The sequence below is a fragment of the Crocodylus porosus genome, unplaced genomic scaffold, assembly GCF_001723895.1.
Source record: "Crocodylus porosus isolate Cpor-Errol unplaced genomic scaffold, CroPor_comp1, whole genome shotgun sequence".
NCBI classification, from domain to species: Eukaryota; Metazoa; Chordata; order Crocodylia; family Crocodylidae; genus Crocodylus; species Crocodylus porosus.
Window position 1 is genome coordinate 11,803,053 of NW_017728949.1, and position 20,786 is coordinate 11,823,838.

The 20,786-nt window shown below is 40.7% G+C and overlaps 1 protein-coding gene across 2 annotated transcripts in view; it reads left to right on the forward strand.

Moving 5' to 3' along the window:
- The window catches only part of SPAG16 (sperm associated antigen 16), a 924,455-nt gene that overhangs the window by 562,439 nt on the left and 341,230 nt on the right, over nt 1-20,786 (forward strand). For both annotated transcript variants that reach the window (XM_019554226.1, XM_019554228.1), the window contains one exon: nt 7,573-7,758. In XM_019554226.1, coding sequence (XP_019409771.1) covers nt 7,573-7,758 — 186 coding nt within the window. The remainder of the gene's footprint in view (nt 1-7,572; nt 7,759-20,786) is intronic.

A 20,786-nucleotide genomic window follows, 5' to 3' on the forward strand; every position in this document is an offset into this window, starting at 1 on the left:
CCCTGATCCCTGCCCTGGCTGGCCTCTCCCCCCTGCCAGCCCCCCTGAGGCACCCAATCACTTCCCTGCCTGGCCTCTCCTGCCACCAGCCCCCCAAGCTCCCCCAATTACTTTTCTGCCCAGCCCTTCCCTCCACCAGCCCCCCTGACCCCCCACAAACCCTGCCCTGCCTGGCCCCATCTCCCCCATGCCTACAAGCCTCCCTGATCCCTGCCCCCCCACCCCATAGTTTTAAAAAAACAACAAAAAACCCCTGGCACTTACCAACAGTTCAACTGCCATCTGGCTGACTGGGGCCCCGTCCACACAGTGCAGGGCAGAGGGACCGCCCCAGCAGCCCCAGACTGTTGGGGGGCCGTAGCTCTTGTGTGGGGGCCATAGCCCTTGTGTGGGGGCTGAAACCTCTGTGAGAGAGGAGCAAAATATATATTCATGTATTCATGAATTCATGAAACATGTATTTAGAATTCATTTTATTATTATGATAAGAGATTTGCTTTAAAACTAGATATATCAAACAAATGTTGTCCAACTGATAGCTGTCTCTCTCTCTCGCTCTCTCTCTCTCTCTTTATAGTGGTCTTTTATTTTAATTGTGTAGGAACATGGATTTGGGGGTATTTTACAGAGTGAATTTGGGATTTTTTTTTATCAGGGATTTTTCAGTTTTCCAATAGGGAACATCAGAATTCCTGCTAAGGAGGCCAGTGGCAGGACCCTGCCTGCTTAGGGCTGGCACCTTGGCACCAGCTGGCTGTGGCTGACCTCCTGGCCAGCAGGGGCCAGGAGGTCATGCTTTGACAGTTCAAAGCAGGCCACCACACCCAGAACATCTTCCCAGTGATAACTGCCCAGGTGGCCAGTCAGGGGGCACATGTGGCAGTAGTGCCACACAGAGGCCAAACCTGCAACCACAGTCTACTGGCAGCTGGCCCAAAGGGGCAGATGCCTCTACTGGCTGTGCAGTCCCCATCCTGGTCTGGCAGGTGCATGGCAGGTCACAGCCAGACAGCAGCTCCCACTGCCAGACTGCTGCAGTGGGTAGAGGGTGCAGGGGACTCTCAGGACTGCTTCAGCAGTCCAGCTGGCACAAGGGCTAGTGTCCCCAGGTACCAGTTGGCTGGGCCCCAGAAGGTCCTGAGAGCTAGCAGCCCTGAGTTACTTGCCAAGGAGGCTTTTTATACTGCTGGGAGCAGTTATTATTTAACCCATTCCAGTCAGACAGTGGCTAGGTCCCAGCTGGCTGGAAGTGGCAATGCTGAGCCTTTTTAGAGAAACCTGGCAGGTCCTGAACCTGCATTTTCTAATTAAATATGGAATAGAGGAAAGATTCTACAAAAATTAACAACTTAAATACTCCATCTGCTTCTGTGGAAGTTGAAAGTGTTATTTCCAGAACTCTTTTTTATCTAATTATTAAAGAAAGTGTAGTTTTACAGCGTGAATTGAAAATAATTGAAAATCAATTGAAGAGTAGAAATATATGTATATCAGGGTATTAAGGAAGAAAAAGTAGCTCTTGAAACAGAGCAAAGGGATTACAAATTTAATGGAATCTATACTGGAGGTAAAATATGAAGTTCTGCTCTTCTTAATAGGTAAAGTATACTGTATTCCTATACAAGTTCAATCTTTTAGAAATCCTGTATAGTGAATCAGGAGATAGGTCAGTATATAGCTATGGCAGTGTCAATCTCTTTCAGACATCTGGAAAGATTAAGCCTGTATTTGTAAGATTTGGTATAGAAAACTGTAGATGCATGTTTGCTTGCATTGAAAGCAAAAGATAGGATTGTGTCTTGTAGTTATACATACCAGTGTTCACTGTGACCCTTATGTATGCACGGGTATTATTTTTAATGATATTTAATACAATTAATATATTTTAAAGTGAATTAATAAAACACCGAGAAACACAGAATTAGAAAAGACTGTTACGCATATTTTCAGCCTTCCTGCTTTCATGGAAACTGGTCAAATCTCAAAAGCCTATCTGTCCCTGAATTCAGTACTTCAGGTAGATGTGAAAAACTCTGAAATCTTTGATCCCATGCCCAGATGAAAGTTCTTTCTCGGCCGCATCCACAGAAGCATGGACATTTGTTTCCCCAGGAACAATAGTTGTTTCTGGGGACACCAGTTCTACACACCCTCTGACGCATGGCAGAGAACCCTGGATGGGGTAGGGGAAGCTGGGGCCAGCTCTGGACTGTCTGCGGCAACCTTACCTGGTGTTCTGGAGGCCTTCTGGGGATGCAGCAGCAGCAATCCTGCTGCTCTGAGCCTGGCCTCAACCAGAGTGCGGCTCCAGCTGGCTAGGCTCCAGTCATGGACAGCATGCCATGTTCCCACATGCACCACCCTGATTTTTTTTTTGCATGGGGTTTTTTGACCCCAGGATCTCCCAAGGTGAACCCTTCCCCGCCCCATGCTGCTACCTTGAAGCACAGAGAACAGCTGAATGTGCAGTATGTGGTGCCGCAGACATACCACATGTCTGTGCTCATCTGGATGCAGTCCTTGAGGCTAAATTTGAGGATCAGTTAATCCCTGTGCATACAGGGGCTTTTCACTGACTTTGGATGGCTTTGGATCAGACACATAAGCACAAATCCTCAGCAGTATAGGGAACAGCTAGGCACCCCGGGCAAATTGGAAGTGGTGACTTCTAGTTCATAATTGTGAATGCATGGCTGCCAGAAGCAGCCACTTTTTTTTGCACCCTCCCCACAATTTAGCACCAAGAGAAGTTGCCCCTGTCTCCCCCAACTAGTTACACTGCACATTCCTGCTTCTTCCTGAATTCAAGGACAGCAATGATGGTATTTATCTTCAACCCAAACTAGATGGAGGCTTGATCATTGCAAGATTTAGTGCAAAAACCAAGGTGAAAGAACTGGTTCTGAGAGATTTCCTGTTTGTGGATGATGCAGCCTTGTTTGCTCACTGTGAATCTTCCCTGCAAATCGCTTGGGCAGATTTTTCTAAATCATGCAAGAGCTTCAGGATGGCAATTAGTCTCAAGAAGACTGTGATAATGGGGTGAAAGAACCAATACCTGACATCACTCTGAAGGATAAATCTCTTGATATCATTAACAGTTTTTGCTACTTGGGTTCTATGATCAGCAGGAATCTTGACCTTCAAACTGAACTGCCTAACAGAATCAGAAAAGCAGGTAAGAATGTCAGACTATTACAGAAACATGCATGGAATAACAGCAAACTATCAGCTAAAGTGAAGATGTGAATCTATAAGACTTATATGCTGTCTTCCTTGCTTTATGGTTCAGAAACATGGATTACACATGCTAGGCACATCAATAGACTGAACAGCTTCCACATGAGATGTCTGCATAAGATCCTAAAAAGAAAGTGGGAAGACAGAATACCAAGTACAGAGGTACTAGAGTGTGCAGGACTAGCATATTTTGAAACCACTATCAGGAAGAGGAGGTTGCAATGGATTGGCCATGTTGGGAGAATGGGAGAAGACCATACTCACAAGAATATTTTGGATAGTGAGATTTGAGATGGCTTTAGAAATCAGGGTTGCCCTCTTGGTGATAACACAGTGTGTGCAAAAATTATATGAAGTCATTCAATGTCAGCATAGAAAATTGGAGGAGCACAGAGAATCCTGTCTTATCTGGAGGGAACACCCAGCACTGGGTGCAGTTCATCATGAAATGGCTTTGATCTAGAGGATGGAAACAAAATGAGAAAGAAGAAAGCAGCATGGTCTAAATTTGGACTCCAACTCAGATAACATATAGATCTGTGAAACTTGTAACAAGCAGTGTCACTTCCAAATTGGGCTTCTCAGCCACACATGGATTCATAAGGCATCTGACTAGACCTCTTACATGTACACCATGAGCCAGGGGATTGATAGTAGGGGTGTGTGAAACAGGCCGTATTCGATTCAGATTCAGCCCGAATTGGGGCACAGTGATTCAATTACTTGATTCAGATCACTGTCCCAATTCGATTCAGCTGAATCCAAATCTGAAGATTTGATGCTGATTCAGAGAATCAGTGATTCAGCCATAGAGACAGCTTTAAATGTTTTTTCTACATACCTTGAGGTACCAGGCACGGCTCGTGAATACTGATGTGGGGCAGATGGAACATCCCACAGGACCATGGGGTGCCCTCTGCATACTCGGTGGTGGACCCCCCCTGTGTCCTCCTGGCTCAGCCATCAGCCATGGGGGGACCCCGGGTACCCCTCCAGACACAGGAGTCACCAGTCACTGAGCTGTGGGGGGAGGGCAGCCTGTGTGCTACGCAGTGGACCTGAAAGTGGACCAGAAGTGCTTCAGGTCCACTTCTGAGTGTGCTGAGCATCTCCCTATGCTCCCGTGGGATGCTCCATTTTCCCCAGCATCTCAGTTTTCATGAGCCGCCTGGTACCTTGAGGTATGCAGAAAAAACATCTAAAGCTGTGTCTGTGTCCAAATCATTGAATCTCTCTGAATCAATTCAGAGGGTTCTGACTTGATTCAGAGAAATTAAAGGGTCTCCTGATTCAATTTGGATTTGGAGATTTGGTCACCAAATTGGGCCAAATCTCCACCGAATCGAATCAGCAGCCGAAGCTTCGCACAGCCCTAATTGATAGTTGCTTATTAAGTTACACCACTGCAAATTCTTATAATTAAGCATCTAATTTATTCATTTTCTTTTTAATCTTAGCAGAATATGCATTCTGTTTATAATCCAAAAAGTTCAAGTACTGATTACCCTATAAATTGGAGGGGGGCCAGTGGGAAGAGAGGAGGGAAACACACCCTTTATCTAATTGACCTGAACTCAATTATGCATTTATACTATTAATTATACTATTAATTATACATTTTATATGCCTAATAAAAATAACACAGTCCCAATTATGAGCAGTTACCTTGGCCTCTGTTTCAATTGCAATATATATTATTGCAATGCGTGATCAATATATATTTTACTAAAAACATCAATAAGTTATAGATCTGTTTTGTATGTGGGAAATATAGAAAGATAAATGTTTGACGTAGGTATAATTTAATTAAGATATTAAAATCATTCATATAAAGAGATACGTATATATTTGCTTTCAATATTAGATGCTCTTTAAAATTCACATTAGATGAAGACAACAAAGTTACTCTCAATATTTATTCCCTTTTATCTATAAGTACAAAGGATGCTACAGATGGGAAATAACTGATCTAGGTATTGGAAAAATGTCAGGCATAGTGAATGCATATCTAATGTTCTAATCAGGAAATAATGATTTATGAGCCTAATTTAAGGTTTGGAAATGTCACTCCATGTGTTTTTATTAATACTTATTTACTTATACTTTATTAAGTACTTTATTAGTACTTTAAGTGGTTTTGAAAGGTGTCCATTTCATAACTTCATAATGTAAGTTCAATGCTGAAATGGTCCAATAACAGATGTCAGTTGTGATCTTTGTGTGTGCTGCCCAGGTATGCCAAGGCTGTTTTTTATACAGGAGAAATACGAGGGAAAAATCTTGGTTGGTGTAATCCCATTTACTTTAATGAACAACAGTCACAAAACTTGTATGAATTATATGGACACCATAATGTTGCAGGAGACAGGGTATTTGATTCCTTTATTTCACTAGTGCCTTGTCCTGCCTCACACAATTAGAATCTATATTTCATGAGACGTTTCTCTTCATAAACTATGTTTTGACTGACATACTTTCTCCTCTCCCCAAATTTTGTAAAGAGAACTAGACGTCATTTGCATTACCATAGAATGCCAGATAGGATTCATTTAGACTACTTGAGCATCCATTTAGACTACTTGTGTCTATTTTTTGAGAATTTTTTGTCAGATGCCTGTGCCCACAAGGCACAGAATTTGGCCAAGGGAACTTATCCTTCAGATAGCATTTGTGGATCCATATACTGAAGAAGAAAGCAAAAAAGCTCTTTTTTGACTCACTACGATTACCATTAATGAGGTTACCACTTTCAATCTGTCATATTTTTCATTTGGCAAATTTTATAGCTTCTCCCCAATTTGCTTAAAAACCTGTTTTTAAAGAAAACTTAAATAATTTTAGCTCCAAATATAGATCTAAGGAAATCCTCCATTTATTTGTAATGACTAATGACCCAAATTGTGTTTTTAAAAAAATGAATAAAGATAATAACTTATTGCTTTCTACTTCTAAGCTTGAATTATTGTTTACTTGAAGTTTTAAAAGGAAAAGTGTTTTAGCAGTTTGGGAAAATTAGGTTTCACCCAGTAATCTTTGCTTAGACTGCAAGTCCCGATGCTTGCGATCTGTAATAAAGTGTTACAGTTTTGAAAATTAGAAGATTTTGTTTTAAAGACTTTCTCCTAAACATGAGGCACAACTGCTTTTTATTAGACTTCTTAATGATATTTTTTTTCAAATATAGCAGATAGAGTCCACATGTGTTAAAATGTCTAAAAAATATACCTAGATAATATTTCATAATGGCAAAAGCACCCTTATGATCTGCTGGATAAGTGAGACACTATTTTTTAAACTCTGTCTAAATATTTACAGAACAGTCTGACAGATGCTAAATGGCAAATGGTGATAGAAAGAAAATAATAATATGTGTGACTAAAAAAACCCTTTTGTTACAAGGCAACAAAGGATTAAGTATCTCAGGTTGATAACAATCACAGTGTATTTGTAAGTACCTGAGCTTCTCTTGGTCCCTAGATATTCACATCAAAGAGACTGGTAGAAGGATGTCCCCAGCAAACAGGCCTCTGGATAATACTACTTCCATTAGTCAAGCTAAGCCAGGGCATGTTGGACCTTAAAGGCAAGATCTATCTGATTTTATCACCATTCTCTTAATGTAGATGAGACATCAAGAAAGAGTAGCTTAGATTTTATTTGATGTCTTGGATTAAAAGCCATTTATTGTGCCTCATTTTGTATATGACCCTAAGGCTTTTATTCTTTGAGGCTGTTTATAAATAAACTGGAAGGCCAAATCCTTGACCTGGGGAATTTGGGGATGCTCCATTTGCTTTAATAGAAGCATACATTTATATAATGAACTAATGAAGCTGTTGCATCTTGAGTACAGTTATGAAAGAAGAGACAGAATTGAAATCCTTGTTTAATAGTTTATAGGTAAAAATCAACATGGGTTTTAGAAATAAAACATCCTTCCTTTTACCTACTTTACTGTCTTTTGAAAGTAGTGTTTGGATGTAAGTTATATTTATTGCTCTACTGCTTAAAATAGATTTTAAAAAAAATTAAATACACCTTTATTTTCCACTCGAGAGTTTGTTTTGAGTATTTTTCTTTTTTTTTAGTATGACTTCATTAATACATATCATAATGACATCTTCATTTATGATGTGCCAGAAAGCTCTGTAAAGACAAAATTCTGAGATTTCTGTTATGTATTTTATGTATATATTATCATTCAAAATTTAACTTTAGGTAACCAACCTGAGTTCACAGAGAAAAAGCATAGGTTTGCTAGGGGCTTTGAAGTAATCTTTAGCTGCATCTTTACTTAATTATGCTTTCTTTCTTTTTTATGCCTGGTAACAGTGGCACCAAATTGGTCACTTCAAGTGGAGACAGTACAGTACGGATATGGGACTTCTCAAAGGGTGAATGCATCCTGACTTTAGAAGGGCATGCCAGTGCAGTCTGGGGCTGCTCATGGCACTCCTGTGGAGATTTTGTGGCTTCTGCGTCCATGGACAACACTAGCAAAATATGGGACATTAACAGGTATGTAGTTATTAAGCTATTTAGCCAATTGATAAATGCAATTAATAGCAAAATGTGGTGTGCTTTAATCCAATTAAAGAAATAAAAAGTTGGGTCCCCTTCCTGTAAAGCACAATTTATATGCCTATGTGTTTTGCTAACTCAGGGCTTCAGGAGGGAGATATTCAAATGAAGTAATAGAAAGTATATATAAAGCTTATGCATAATTGGAAAATATAACTTGATACCTTCTCATCAGATTTAAAGGGCCATTTTCATGGTTATCAACTGAGTGTCCCATCATTGTACTTAACTCCTAGAATCACATGGCTTTTATCCCAGCTTGGCATCTGAATAATTTAGAGCAAAACAGTTATGATAAGTAGTGTTCATTCTACGCTGGTGCAGATCTCAGAGAGGATCAAAATTTTCTGAGAAGCTCTGTTTATTTGCCATAATGGGTGGTTCATTGAGATAATTACCTGGGTATGCTTCTTATGCTGTGGCAGATGCATTTGTATAAACAGCAAAATGCATGTCGGTGCTGAGAAAACGGCAGTGTTGCGCTTTTGGACTAAAACACATCGAAGGTGTTTTCATTCAAAAGCATATTGCCACCATTTTCTCAGTGCTGACATGCATTTCGCCATTTATACAAATTTGTGCAATGCAGCACCAGGCGCATCAGCTCGTGTGCTCCACGGATTCAATTAATTGACTCTGCTCCAACACACCAGATCTCTGGCATGTCGGAGCAGACAAATGTATGTATATTAATGCCCAGTGTGTATAAGTGTTCAGTATTTTTCTCCCAGAGCAAAAATGGCTGCTCCAGGAGACAGATAACTCAGAAACAACTAGAGTTAAATCACTCTTGAGAGAGTTTCTCCTTCAAGAGTGAATGTCTGTGCATGCTCTCTTCTGAGAGAAGCCAGAGCACAACTTTCCAGCATCCCAAGGAGCTTTGCTTCTCTCCTCTACCCAGGGAGACTCTGCTGCTCCAGCTGAGCAAGGAGGAAAACATGCCCCCTTCAGAGTCCCCACACTGTTCTGCAGGGATACACAAGCTGAGTCTGAGCAGTCTGGGTCAGCCCATCAAGGATGCCCTGTGCAGGAAGACTAAGGAAGCCTGCAGATCATTTTGAGATGTGTGCACAAGCACCCTTTGGCTGCACAATATCAGCACTGCAAGCTCTCTGCTCCTCAAGGGCTCAGCATTCAAATGCCAGTTCAGACATTTCCAGGGTGAATTTGTCTGCCACAAAAGCAATCCTGGGAGAATTTTCCCAGAATATTTGAACTTGTGTAAGTAACCTTAGCAGAGAGCTCTTTCATATTTTTTATTCTCCTTATTCATTATATAACCCTCTGCCTTATTACTGTACACTATTCAAACCCTGCTTCAAAGACAGCATTATTGATTTCTGCAAAGGGCTTTTCAGTACTGCTTCAGCCCTTTCTGAGGTGATCATCCCATATTCTTGATGGGACACTGAAATGCTGTAAGATCAAGGTGAAATTTATCCAAGCTATTTTAGGGTTCCCAAGTTATCTAGGACCTTTTCTTTCACAGCACTGAGCATTATATAGTGTTTGATAATAGATTTGATAACCCTTTTTTTAAGAAGAGTTCTGTCAGAAAATGCTGAGCTAAAATGTCAATTCTATTGAAGCTTTTGATGAAAAGCTAACAGCCTACTTCTCTTCCTGGTCTTCCTTGTAAGCCAACTAATGCATGAGCTGTCAAATTCCCTGTTTTGCTGAGTTCCATAGCTGACCATCTGGTGGGATGCTGGGTTCCCAAACTGTCCAAACCTCTCCTTGCCTACCTGTCAGCATGCCAGCCTTCATAATTTGCCCATCTGTGGGGCAATAGTCTAGGTCCCCACTTGACATACTTCCACAGAGCTGATATCCCTGGGCTTTGAGAGTTTTGACACTTGTAGCAGCCTGCTAAGCAAAGGGAACATGGAAACCAGGGCCCTGAGGGCTGCCAAGCTCCATGGCAGTTTTGACATTTTCCCCAATATTTTCTCCTGAAAAATACAAAACTTTTAAAGTTCCATCCCAATCTGGGCCAACATTTTTTCTCCCAAAATTTGATACGTATTTTGTTCAGGAAGCTCCCATCAACTTCACTTGCAGCTTTAAGCGCTCAACAGTTCAACAAATCAGACTCCAGCACCTTGTGTCAGATAATCAGAGACCAGGAAATATGCCATTCATGACTACCTGTGAGATATTTATAAGTAACTTGCTGTACATCTTCTAGGAATTTTGTATCAGAGGCAAAGGAAGTGTCTAATTCTTCAGTACTGTATACAGTTGTCCCAGCTGTGAGAATGCCCTTTTTTCTCTCTTTGTAATCCCCTGCTTCATTTGCTATGAGAGATAGAAGTTTTCATCAAAGCAGTTTTCCAATGAATAAAGTAATTTCAATTAAACCTTCTTTTTCTTTTTCATTTTGGAAACATGGAATGATTTTTCTTTTTAAATCAGCTTCACTTTACTTATACTTTTTTACATTATTTATTATGTAATTAAATACTAGCATCATGTGTATATATACAATGGCATGTGTGGACCAGTGGTAAGAGTGAGGCCACTCTCCTTTTTTGTTTCACAGATATTTGCTGTAATATTCAGAAATTCTGGCTTCTATTTTTGGGTCTGGAGAGAAATATAACTGGGGAGTATAGGAGACAGACTTTTCTGTGAACCCTCCTTAATGTTGACCCCTTCTGCCTCATCTCCTCCAGGCTGTTCCCTAATATTTTATTTCTACTCTTGTTTCTGAATCATGGTTTGAGCTTCTTGCACAATATTCATTATTCCATCTCCCAATCAACTTAGTCAATCATTCCATTTTTCCTTTGCCTTTGTTCCTCAATAAATGTCTCCTCTGCCACTAGTTCTTTTCACTTGCCCACCTTATTCTCAGTCAGTACTGCTTGTGTTGGATCCCAACCTCCATACTTCCACTTTTGTTTCCTTCCACAACTACTAGTCCAAAGATCTCTCTCTTTTCCCTGCTCAGGGTCCCATCTGCTTAGCGAGTCCACCTACCTATTAAATGTCAACCCCTCCCCCAAAGCATGGGAAGCCTAAAGCATTTCAAAGAAAAAAAAATCTGTATTTCATTTTTTTAAAAAAAAGAAGAAAACCAATATATTTTTCAGTATTCTGATTCTCAGAACTGAATGGACTGGTCTGGCTGCAATTTTAAATAAAAGGAATGAATGAGTTAATAAATAAAGCATCACAGTCACAACTTTCCACATAGACATCCAACATGTAGAATCTCTGCCTGAATAAGTAAAGTTTGGAAAAATTATAAGCAACTGAAAGCAGGGTCATCTTCTGGGAAATGCCAGGCAACCTTATGATAAGAGAAACTGGTAGCACTAACCTTTTATAAGAAGAAATAATATTTAGTATTACATTTAGATTTCCTGTTTTGTTTTCCATCCCATTTTTGTTTCCTTCTTCTTAACATCTTGTGTCCTTTTGGTACTTTCAGCATCATCCAAAACATGTTCATGACCTCTAATAAACAGTACTAAGAATAGCCTTAGTTTTATGTCTGAGTGGTTTTGAATTTGTGTATGGGAGGTTGTGTTTAGACATCTTAAAATATCTTCACCAAGGAATCTTTTGTAGTCACAGAAATCAAAGCAGAAGCTCTCTGCCACCCATGCCTCCCACTCAAACTCATTTGCAACTCTCCTTCCTACTTTCTTTGCATCTGATATGCATTTTACATTTGGAATTAAGAAAGAATCAAACACCAATACAATTGCAAGTAAGAAGCGCAGTGACAACGTGCAAGGCTAGCTATCAGCACATAATCATTTAAATTTTAAGTCACATGGAAGTCATAATGGTTACAGAAAGAAGAGGGGGTACAAAAATGTAGCCTAACAAGCCCTGTCATACATGGAAGACTCAAAGAGTATTAAATAGGAAGCTTTGAAAATTGCAGTGGTTGATTGTTCTGTGTGTTCACAACAATCTGCATTCCTGTTCATTTACATTAATATTATCTAATAAAGACCAAACAGAAATAACATCTATTCAGCTAGTCTAGTGAAGTTGATTTGTTCTCTGTGGGCATGTCTACATGAGACACTATGTCGCTGTAGCAACGTGCTATGGCAACATAGCTTCTTCGGTGGGCACAAAACATGATGCCACATCCATGTTCCTGTAGTGATGCGTTCCCTCACTATAGTGCATCACTAGAGCAACGTAGTGGCTAAAAATAACTGTGCTGCTGGCACGGCACAGTAATGGCTGTTACTGTGCTGTCATTTACTATATCCTTTAGGTATTTCCTTCTTAAAGGAAGTGCTAAGTGACAGTGCAGTAACAATGGCACCACAGGGGCACATGTAGATGCACCCAGTAGGTGGGTATACACGTTCATTAATGCACTGTAGTTACTGCACATTAAGTTTAGTATATGCATAAGCAAGTACTAAATCAATGCACAGTAACTGGCACCTCCTGTGCAGTAGCGCTGGTGCATGGGTCTTTACTGATGCTAACTACCTAATTACTACTGCTCAGTACCATATTAGTATAGGTGTTGCCCAGGACGCTACTGCACAGTGTTATTAGGCGTCTGTGCAGCTAGTGTCTCATGTAGATGAACACTGTGTGTACAGTGTGTACAAATTGTGTTGAGATTAAATCTGGTTATTCTGATCCCTAAAACAGAAATATATTTCTTGTTTCTTTTTTTATGAGGGGGCAAAAAACTGTTTATTCAGTTTTCAACATGTTTAAATCAGATAGCTCAAAATTCATGTTTTAACAAGAATATTTGCTGTTTCTCAAGTAGTATAGATATGAAAATAATGCAGAAAAATCAGCAGCTTTTGAAATTCTTAAACTTAAACTTTTATGCATTGGCCTACGACATATAAATCAGAAATCTCTCCCATAGTTAATATATTATAATGCATAGGACTTCCATTCATTTTACAGCTGTTGCTAATGTATCATTTTAACTTGTTTGCATTGGAGTAGCATGCATAGAATCTGGATGGAAATTGCATCACAAACATAGCCAGTTCCCCTCTTGTGGACACATAATATCTTAGTGACAATTTGGAATTCCCCTGACTTTAGAGGCTGCCATAATTTTACCAGGATTGGTGCAGATAACAGTGATCTTAAGCTATTGTCGTCCCTTTTTGCTACCTTACTTACAGCCCAGATGTACCTGAAGATTTATTCTGGTCTGGAGCCTTATTCCTCTGCTATACTGGAATTCAAATCATTCATGTTGCATCATCAATAAAGTTTAACTTATTCAGGGTTTGAGACCTATATTAGGCATTAGCATTCGCTGCCTAACAGCAGGGACATTGATAATAGGAGAAAAAAGGAGACCCTTGCTCTTTGTGCCAGTAAATGTGCATGTGGCTATTGCTGGTACACAGTACCACACCTATTTACACAGATTGTTTTCAACATTTTGCATATGTTGAGTACATACATGCATACAATGTTCAGAAAAAACATAATTTTTCACAAGAGAAATTAGATTTTAGAAAGTTTGTATGCAGATGCAAATAATAGTGGGAAAACGCCTTGTGTTAAAAGAAAATTATGTGAGTACAAAGTCAATCTCTCAACATTTAGGAAACTCCAGAATTAGAATTTTTTGAGCAGTTTGAATTCCACTGAAAGTGCACGTGCACTTCTCATAGTATTGTTGCTTATAATTGTGTAGCAACAGAGAAAGTGCTCTCTGTGGTATTTCCCTCCCCTGGAAACCAAGGGCACCGCCTTCACAATTCATAATGACTCTTCAGGTATGAGAAAGGTGAGAATTCTGAGCCGCTCTCCTTTTCACGTCTTAGGTTTTTTTTAGACATGAAAAGATAGGAATCTTTTGAATAGCTATGTTCATTCAGGCTACACATCTCTACCTTTGGATGCTGCCCTATGAGAATGTGAAAGGCAGGATGGTCATGACCCTTCTTCCACTCATTGTAGCAAGACAGAACTTATTCAGTATTTGACCCTCTAGTTCTTAACTCTGACACAACTCCACAACATTTGTCAGACCTCTGTAGAAATCAATTTTAACTGCTGTAAAAACAAGAAATCAAACCCCACAGTGAACTGGACCCATCTGAATTTATTCTTGAGGTGCTGGGTTTCTCCCTACACACATACACACTGTATGAACCCTGCTAACATGATAGCTTGACTATCTAATGGTTTAGGCTTACCTCTTAGCCTTCAGGCTTCAATCCTTGCTTTGGACTGTTACAACTAAGGAACCTAGGGAGGTTGATCTGTCCACAGAAACCCTAGGTGGAGCTTAGTGTATTCTCATAGAGGAAAATTAGGTAAAATTGCCAGAGAGGTCTGTAAGCCTCACCCTGAATTCAGGGCTAGTGACAAGGAGGATTCTCCCATCTTGACACAGACAAAAGTTAGCACACCACTGAACCTCCTGATGTTAGCAACATATCCGTGGTGGCACCATGCTTGCCACTGGAAGTTTCTGGTCTCATATCCCTACAGTCACATGAGGAATAGCATTGTGCTGGCCATCTTTAAGCAAATCAAACATTCTTACTGAATGCTGCCATTGAATTTGCTAGGGTGATCTTCCATATACTTTGAGGAGCCAATACCTATCCCATTTTATGGAGAGGAGGATATTTCACTTGCTGATACCAAGTAAGGAACAAGGACAAGAAATTCCTGGACATGGGTCAATGAGGAGCATTATAGCCCTACATTACCTTCATTCAGTAATTCTTATACTGAATGAAATAGTAACCCTGGCATCCACATCTAGTGATTTGAAGGCATTCCAAGAACTACTTATGGAAAGAGAGAGAGATGTCTTATGCAAGCAAAATCTCATTGGCTGGCTGTTTGACCAAACTGATGGCATTGGGGCTGGTTTGGAGTTGCCCCCTAGTTAATGAAGAGTTGTACCCATCCAATCCAGCCTCTTTGGTCATCTCAACAGTGTGAGAAAAATCAGTCTGACAAAAGGACCCAAAAAGTAATGCACCAGAAGAAGTTCAGTTCTTCTTCTTCTTATTTTTCTTTTTTTGGAAGGGAAGTCTCCTCCTCCATTTCCCTTCAAGACTGATTAGTGAATTACCAGACACTTCTGGACAAATACATTCTCCTTTAAGTAATTTTTCACATATCCACTTATTTGTAGGCTTCTCCTATGTCCCTGAGCATCCATTAGAGACTTTTTGCCTTCATGCTGTACAGTCAGTGAGCTCCAGCCCTTCTTGCTTTGTTCTGAGAGATTGAGAGGAGTACTACTTGCTCCTCCATTCCTCTCAACCACCTGGCAAGACATGGAACTTCTTGTATATCCTAGTAACTTCAAAACTTAGGAAGCAGTCCAAGTCAATATTTTTCCTCTTTCTTCTCTGCATTCTTCTAATATTTTTGCTACCCTAGGAAGAGTGATAGTCGTTTCTTGGCTGAGGTAACGCACATTAATCTGTTGCCACCTCCCACCTTTTGGGATGATAGCACCTCAAGGAAACACTATTTTTTGGATTTGTCAAAAAAAAAGAAAAGAAAACTTTAGTGTTTCACCATCAGTTGAATGCCCATTTTTTCTTTCTTTTGTGCTTTTTTAACAATAAAAAGATACAAATATTTATATTGTTCTTTCATTGAATTACCTTTCCCAGAGCTGCCTGTTTGGGAACTTCTGGCTGTGCCATTCATGTGAAGCTCTGATCCCAGCTTCTCAAATTCATACATATTATCTTTTTTTTTGTCTGGAGGAGACTGATATTACTGATAGCTGCTCAGCCTATCAGTTCTTTCATCAGAGACCCAGAAAAGGTAAAGTAAATAAGCTGTGGTTGTTTCTTCTTGATACCTCATTAGGTTTCCCATCTGTCCCAGAATACAGGGTCCTGGCTCAGCACTGTGTACCCCCTCAGCATCATGAGGAAGCTATTCTTTTCTTTGATACTATCTAGATTGGCATCATTGCACTGCTCCTGATCAAGATATAATTTGAGTCACCAATTAGAGGCAAACAAAAGAAGTCATCCTAAATGTTGCCAAAAACCTTGTGCCCCTTGGCCTGCTAAAGGCCTTCATGAGGGAGACCACATGGCCTGGATGGGTAACAGATGAGGTTTTTGAAGACCCAGGAACTACAACTTCAGTACAGCTTTCTGTCCCCAAGGCTTCTTGGCCCTGTGAGGCTTCCATGGAAGTTCAGACAGATGTTACCATTATGTTGTGCTAATGCCTATAGAAAATGAAGGGAGCAGTCCCACCACGGTCAGTCAAAGCATGGGGCATCTCAGTATCCCTGTCTGCTAAGAAGCCACTGTACTCACCAAAGATGTTGGCAGTACTTGAGCTCAAAAAGGCATACATGGCACCTTCCTCTCAACACATCGCATTCTTCTCCTGCATACATGCACTTTCTTGCACTAGACCCATTCATGCTTAAAGTGGTACCATAATCATCCCTAGCATGGTTATCTAACATAGAGTGTCTCTGCTCCCCACAAGGCATATTCCATCCTCTGCATTGACAGCTTGCCCAGGGAACAGGTCAAGATCTTCCTCGGGCACCTGATAGTCACCATCTTTAATGCTGCCATGCTATAGATGCGTACTGGAAGATAGACCATGCAAAGATGAACTTGTAGGCCCTAATATATTGGAAAAATCATCGGTGTGTTTTCTAACAGCTTCTTCTACAATCAGAAGGATATTGATCATGTTAGGCTCAGATGAGGCGCCATTTTCATTTCTCCCCTGGCTACTAAGTCGCCATTACAAAAGTAGGGGAATAAAGTCAGTCTCCTCTTATGCCACTACAATTCTATCAGTACCCCAGCACTCAAGACATTTGGGATTTCCAAGAATCAAAAAGAGTTGTAACTATTCTGAGATTTTCTCAAGAGGACAGGTTGGAAGAGTCACACTCCCTGACAGACATACTTCACAAAGCACGACTTGTAAGCCTGGCTTACCTGTTAATGAGGCAATCATGGATCTAGCCAAGATTATATGGGAAACTCCTACATTTTGCCACCACACTGGCAGGACTCTGGAAAGGACCGCTTCTAGGGATACTAAGTAGGCATACTCAGTACTCCTCCTAATACTTTTTCCCTGGTAGCTGCAGTACGGAGAGAGAATGCCAAGCTGAATAGGAATGAGAAACATAAGAGATTTGTATCAGTTTGGTAAAAGCTACTATTCCTTTGCAAGCCTGTAATTCAGAATCACCATTACTAGGCTCTCCTAGCAAGTTGGTATTTCTGAGTCTATGAAAAGATAGCAGACATGGTAGACTTACGTGCCCCAAACAAAAGACAGTTACTATCTATAAATGGCTGTACAGATAGCCTCCCACACCACTAATCTGACGCTCTTCACTTTCACTTTATCTTGGAAATTTATATGGTATGCTGTTTACAGTTCCCAGTTGAACCTTCCTAACAAAAAGTATAGGTTAAATTGCACAAAGGCAGAAGTTACATTCATTCCCTCTGATTCACCTCAGTTGATCTGTTACTTCTATTATTACATATTGACAGGTGGCTGATTTAAAAACTGTTGGACAGGATGAATGAAGAACCACTAAGTTCCTAATGTAAGATTTTACAGAATGAGGAGATTTTAAACATACTGTGCTCCTAACCCTGTAAGACACCCAATTGGATTAATGCTTAATGTCTATAGTGATTAGATAAAGGTGAAAGGACAGCTTGTATAGAAAGTGTTGGAGTCTGGGGGCCTAAAAGAGTGGGGAGGGAGTTTTCAGTAAGAGCAGGGCCAACCTTACAGGACAACGTGGTGAGGCCACACCCACCCACCCACCACCTCCACTTCTGAATCCCCACCAGATTATGCTCTGTGCCCCTGCCTGCCTGCCTCTGCCTTTGCCTACAATCCTGCTGACTTGGGGGATGGGCAGTGCAAGGTGGCCAGCTGTGGGGCTCAGCAATGTTAAAGAGACACTGCTACCTGCTGGACAGGGTGGAGCAGGCAGGCTGTGAGCATTGCCTGCCACCCCACAGCTTTGACTGTCTCTACAAATCCTACTACTGCATGAACTAGCAGCACCCACTCCTTGTCTTCCAAATGTTCATCATCATGGGCACCTGCCTGGTGCTGCTTGCTATCTTCTTTGCCTTGGGGCTGGTAAGTGACAAGCCACTCCAGTTTCCCCTCCCCCACACTCTTCTTCCCTTGCCCTAGTTGGCCACCACCAGAGGATGCCATGGGGAAGCAAGTCTCCCAGTCCAGCCCAGCAGCTCCCCTGAGGGCTTTACTTCTAAAACTTTTGCTAATACTACAGCCTACTTAAAGGCCACCAAAGTACAAGTTCACCCAAGGCATCATTTTCTCTATGGCTGGCCCTGAGTAAGAGTAACCATCTTGGTCAATTTCAGCCTGAATCATTAAAATTCCACAAAGTTCCGTATAACTGAAAAAGGGTCTTGCAAATGAACGAAGTTAGGCAATGCTATCAACAGTTATGGGTAGGAATAGCAACTATAATTTGTGTACTTAGTGTCCACAGGCTTTAGTTAGGAATCGTGGCTTATTGTGCTTGACACTGTTCATATGTAATAAAAATTACAAAGAGCACACAATCTGATAATCTGGGTATGTACAACAGAGAATGCTGACATGAGTGAGGGAACAGAAGTTAACGTGGTTGTGATTTGAATGGTCAGTAGTCAAGTTGTTTAATTTAACCATCTGATAACTTATTTTCACTACTAATTAGCTTTCAGCTTATACATAAGTATTTTTTTTCCTGATTACATATTTAGATGGATGTCTGGTAATAAACACACTATACCAGGAAAACATGACACAGAAAAATATAAAAGATGCAAGACTGCTACCAAGGCTACTAACAGTCACCTTTCTAAAGGGGATATGCTGTAAATAAATGGTATGAAAAAGCAGAGCATTTCTCCCTCAGGAAGGGTTCCTAATTTTCAGAAAATAAATCAGTTTTCATAAGGCCATACCCATTTTTGTATATTAAAAAATGAACTACTTAATAATAAATATAATTTTTGTTAATGCCTAAGGCAAATTTCTCCCTGCTAGTCAATTTAGTTTCAGGAGCCTTTCTTGCAAGTGTTTTGCCAATTAACCTGTAGTGTCATTTCTGTAAGCACTAGATAAAGTCTGATCATTATTGGAACCTAAATCAGTGGTCTGAGTTAATTCAAAATTTGAAATAAAAAGCAGTTTAAAAAATGGAACGTATATGATATATTAAACACGCTATTTAGATGTCATGTAAAGAATTTGCAAGCAAGGAAAAAGTATTTCATGGTCTGCTAGTGATAGAAAAACTGGAAAACCACTATTTTTTTTTTCTTTTGTTTTAATAAGATGGGAAACTAGTACTGGAAATTCTGGTCTTTCCAATGAAAATTATTCACAAGCATTTTTGTTTTCTGTAGCTTGTAAGTGTCTGTCATATATCAAGCCACAAATGGCATTCCTAAAATTACAATAATGTAAGGTAGCTTTATAGTCAATGGTGTTCTTCTCCTTGACAGCCTATTTACCCTTGATTTAAAGATCTATTTTAAGTAAACAACGCAAAAGAGTTTTTCCCCTCCCTTTCCCCCGACCCTGCCTCCCCTAAGAGACATGACTGGTATAAACCATCCTTGAACCACATCTATCCCTTGTTGTACAAAATTGGAATTGGTGCATTTAAGAAGGTTTGTAGTCTATTGACTGGAATAAGAGAAATGACAGTAAGGGAGGTAAGGAGGTAATGTCTAAAGGTGTATAAGTCTACCACCCAGGTTTGAAATACTGATAGATTCAGATCCTCAGAACTGTACCCATCATCAGCAGTCCCTTGATGTGAGGAGGATAATCTTCCAGGAGATAAAGGTATAATCAGCGAGTCCAGATATGGCTGAGGAGGCCAATGCAAGATCCACATGTTTTGACTGCACACCTGGCAAATCGTTCCAGGAAGAAGGAGTGGGTCCTAATAATGTCAGATCATAGCTATTTCCCTTTGTTTCTCTTGTCTGTCCTCCTCCATAGTAAGACGAATTTGCGCAAAGTGATTGATACCTTGATACCATCATGGCATCACTAGCAAACTCAGCACTCAAGACTCCCAAGTATTGATATTAGCATTGCATTTCTTCAAATTTGCCTTCAAAATGTCCTTGAATCTCTATTTTTGCACACATCTAGAGCAGTAACCATCACTGAGTTGGGAGCAGGAGCATAGGACCTGTTCCAGGAGTTAATTGTCAGGCATTCTTATGATGTGTCCTGTCCAACAGAGCTGGTGCTGCATAAACATGGCTTCAGTGCTGGTACAGCTTGCTTGAGCCAGAATGCTGGTATTTATTCTTCTGTCCTTCCAGTTGGAGGTCAGATGTTTCAGGTGTTTCTAATATGTTGTCCAGGTTTCACACCTATACATCAGGATAGGAATGACAACTATCAGGGGCTCTGATCAAGCACCCATGGTTGGGCCAAGTACCTGAGCTACCATACCTGTCCTTGATCCTCAGCTAATGCAAACATCCCAGTTCTCTGTAGTTGGATTGGCTGCCTAAAGCACCACTTGCCAATTACAAGTGCACCTGCTGCCTTAAGCTGTTCCAGTAAGCTTCGTGTTCATGGCTCTCCCCAGTTCTGACCCTGATCTTAGATCTCCCCCTTAAACTCAGCACTGGCTCTGCTCCCTGTGGTTTCCCTGGCATCTGAACTTGGCTTGACTTCCTTGATCCTGATCTCAAGATTCTCCCTGGAAACTTGGCACCAGCTCTCTAATCCTAGCTCCTGACCTCAGCTTACATCTAAGACTGTGTCTCTTGGATCTCCCTTCTCCCCTGGAAATAAGTCCCATGCATCCTGCTCCACCAACTGAGGCCTAGACTGATGCTCTGGTAATCTGTGCTTCCATCCTGTCCAGGCAATACTGGATAGTTTCATAGTTTCTAGGGCCAGAAGGGACCTGAGCAGATCATCTAGTCCGACCCCCTGCCATGGCAGGAAAGAATACTGGG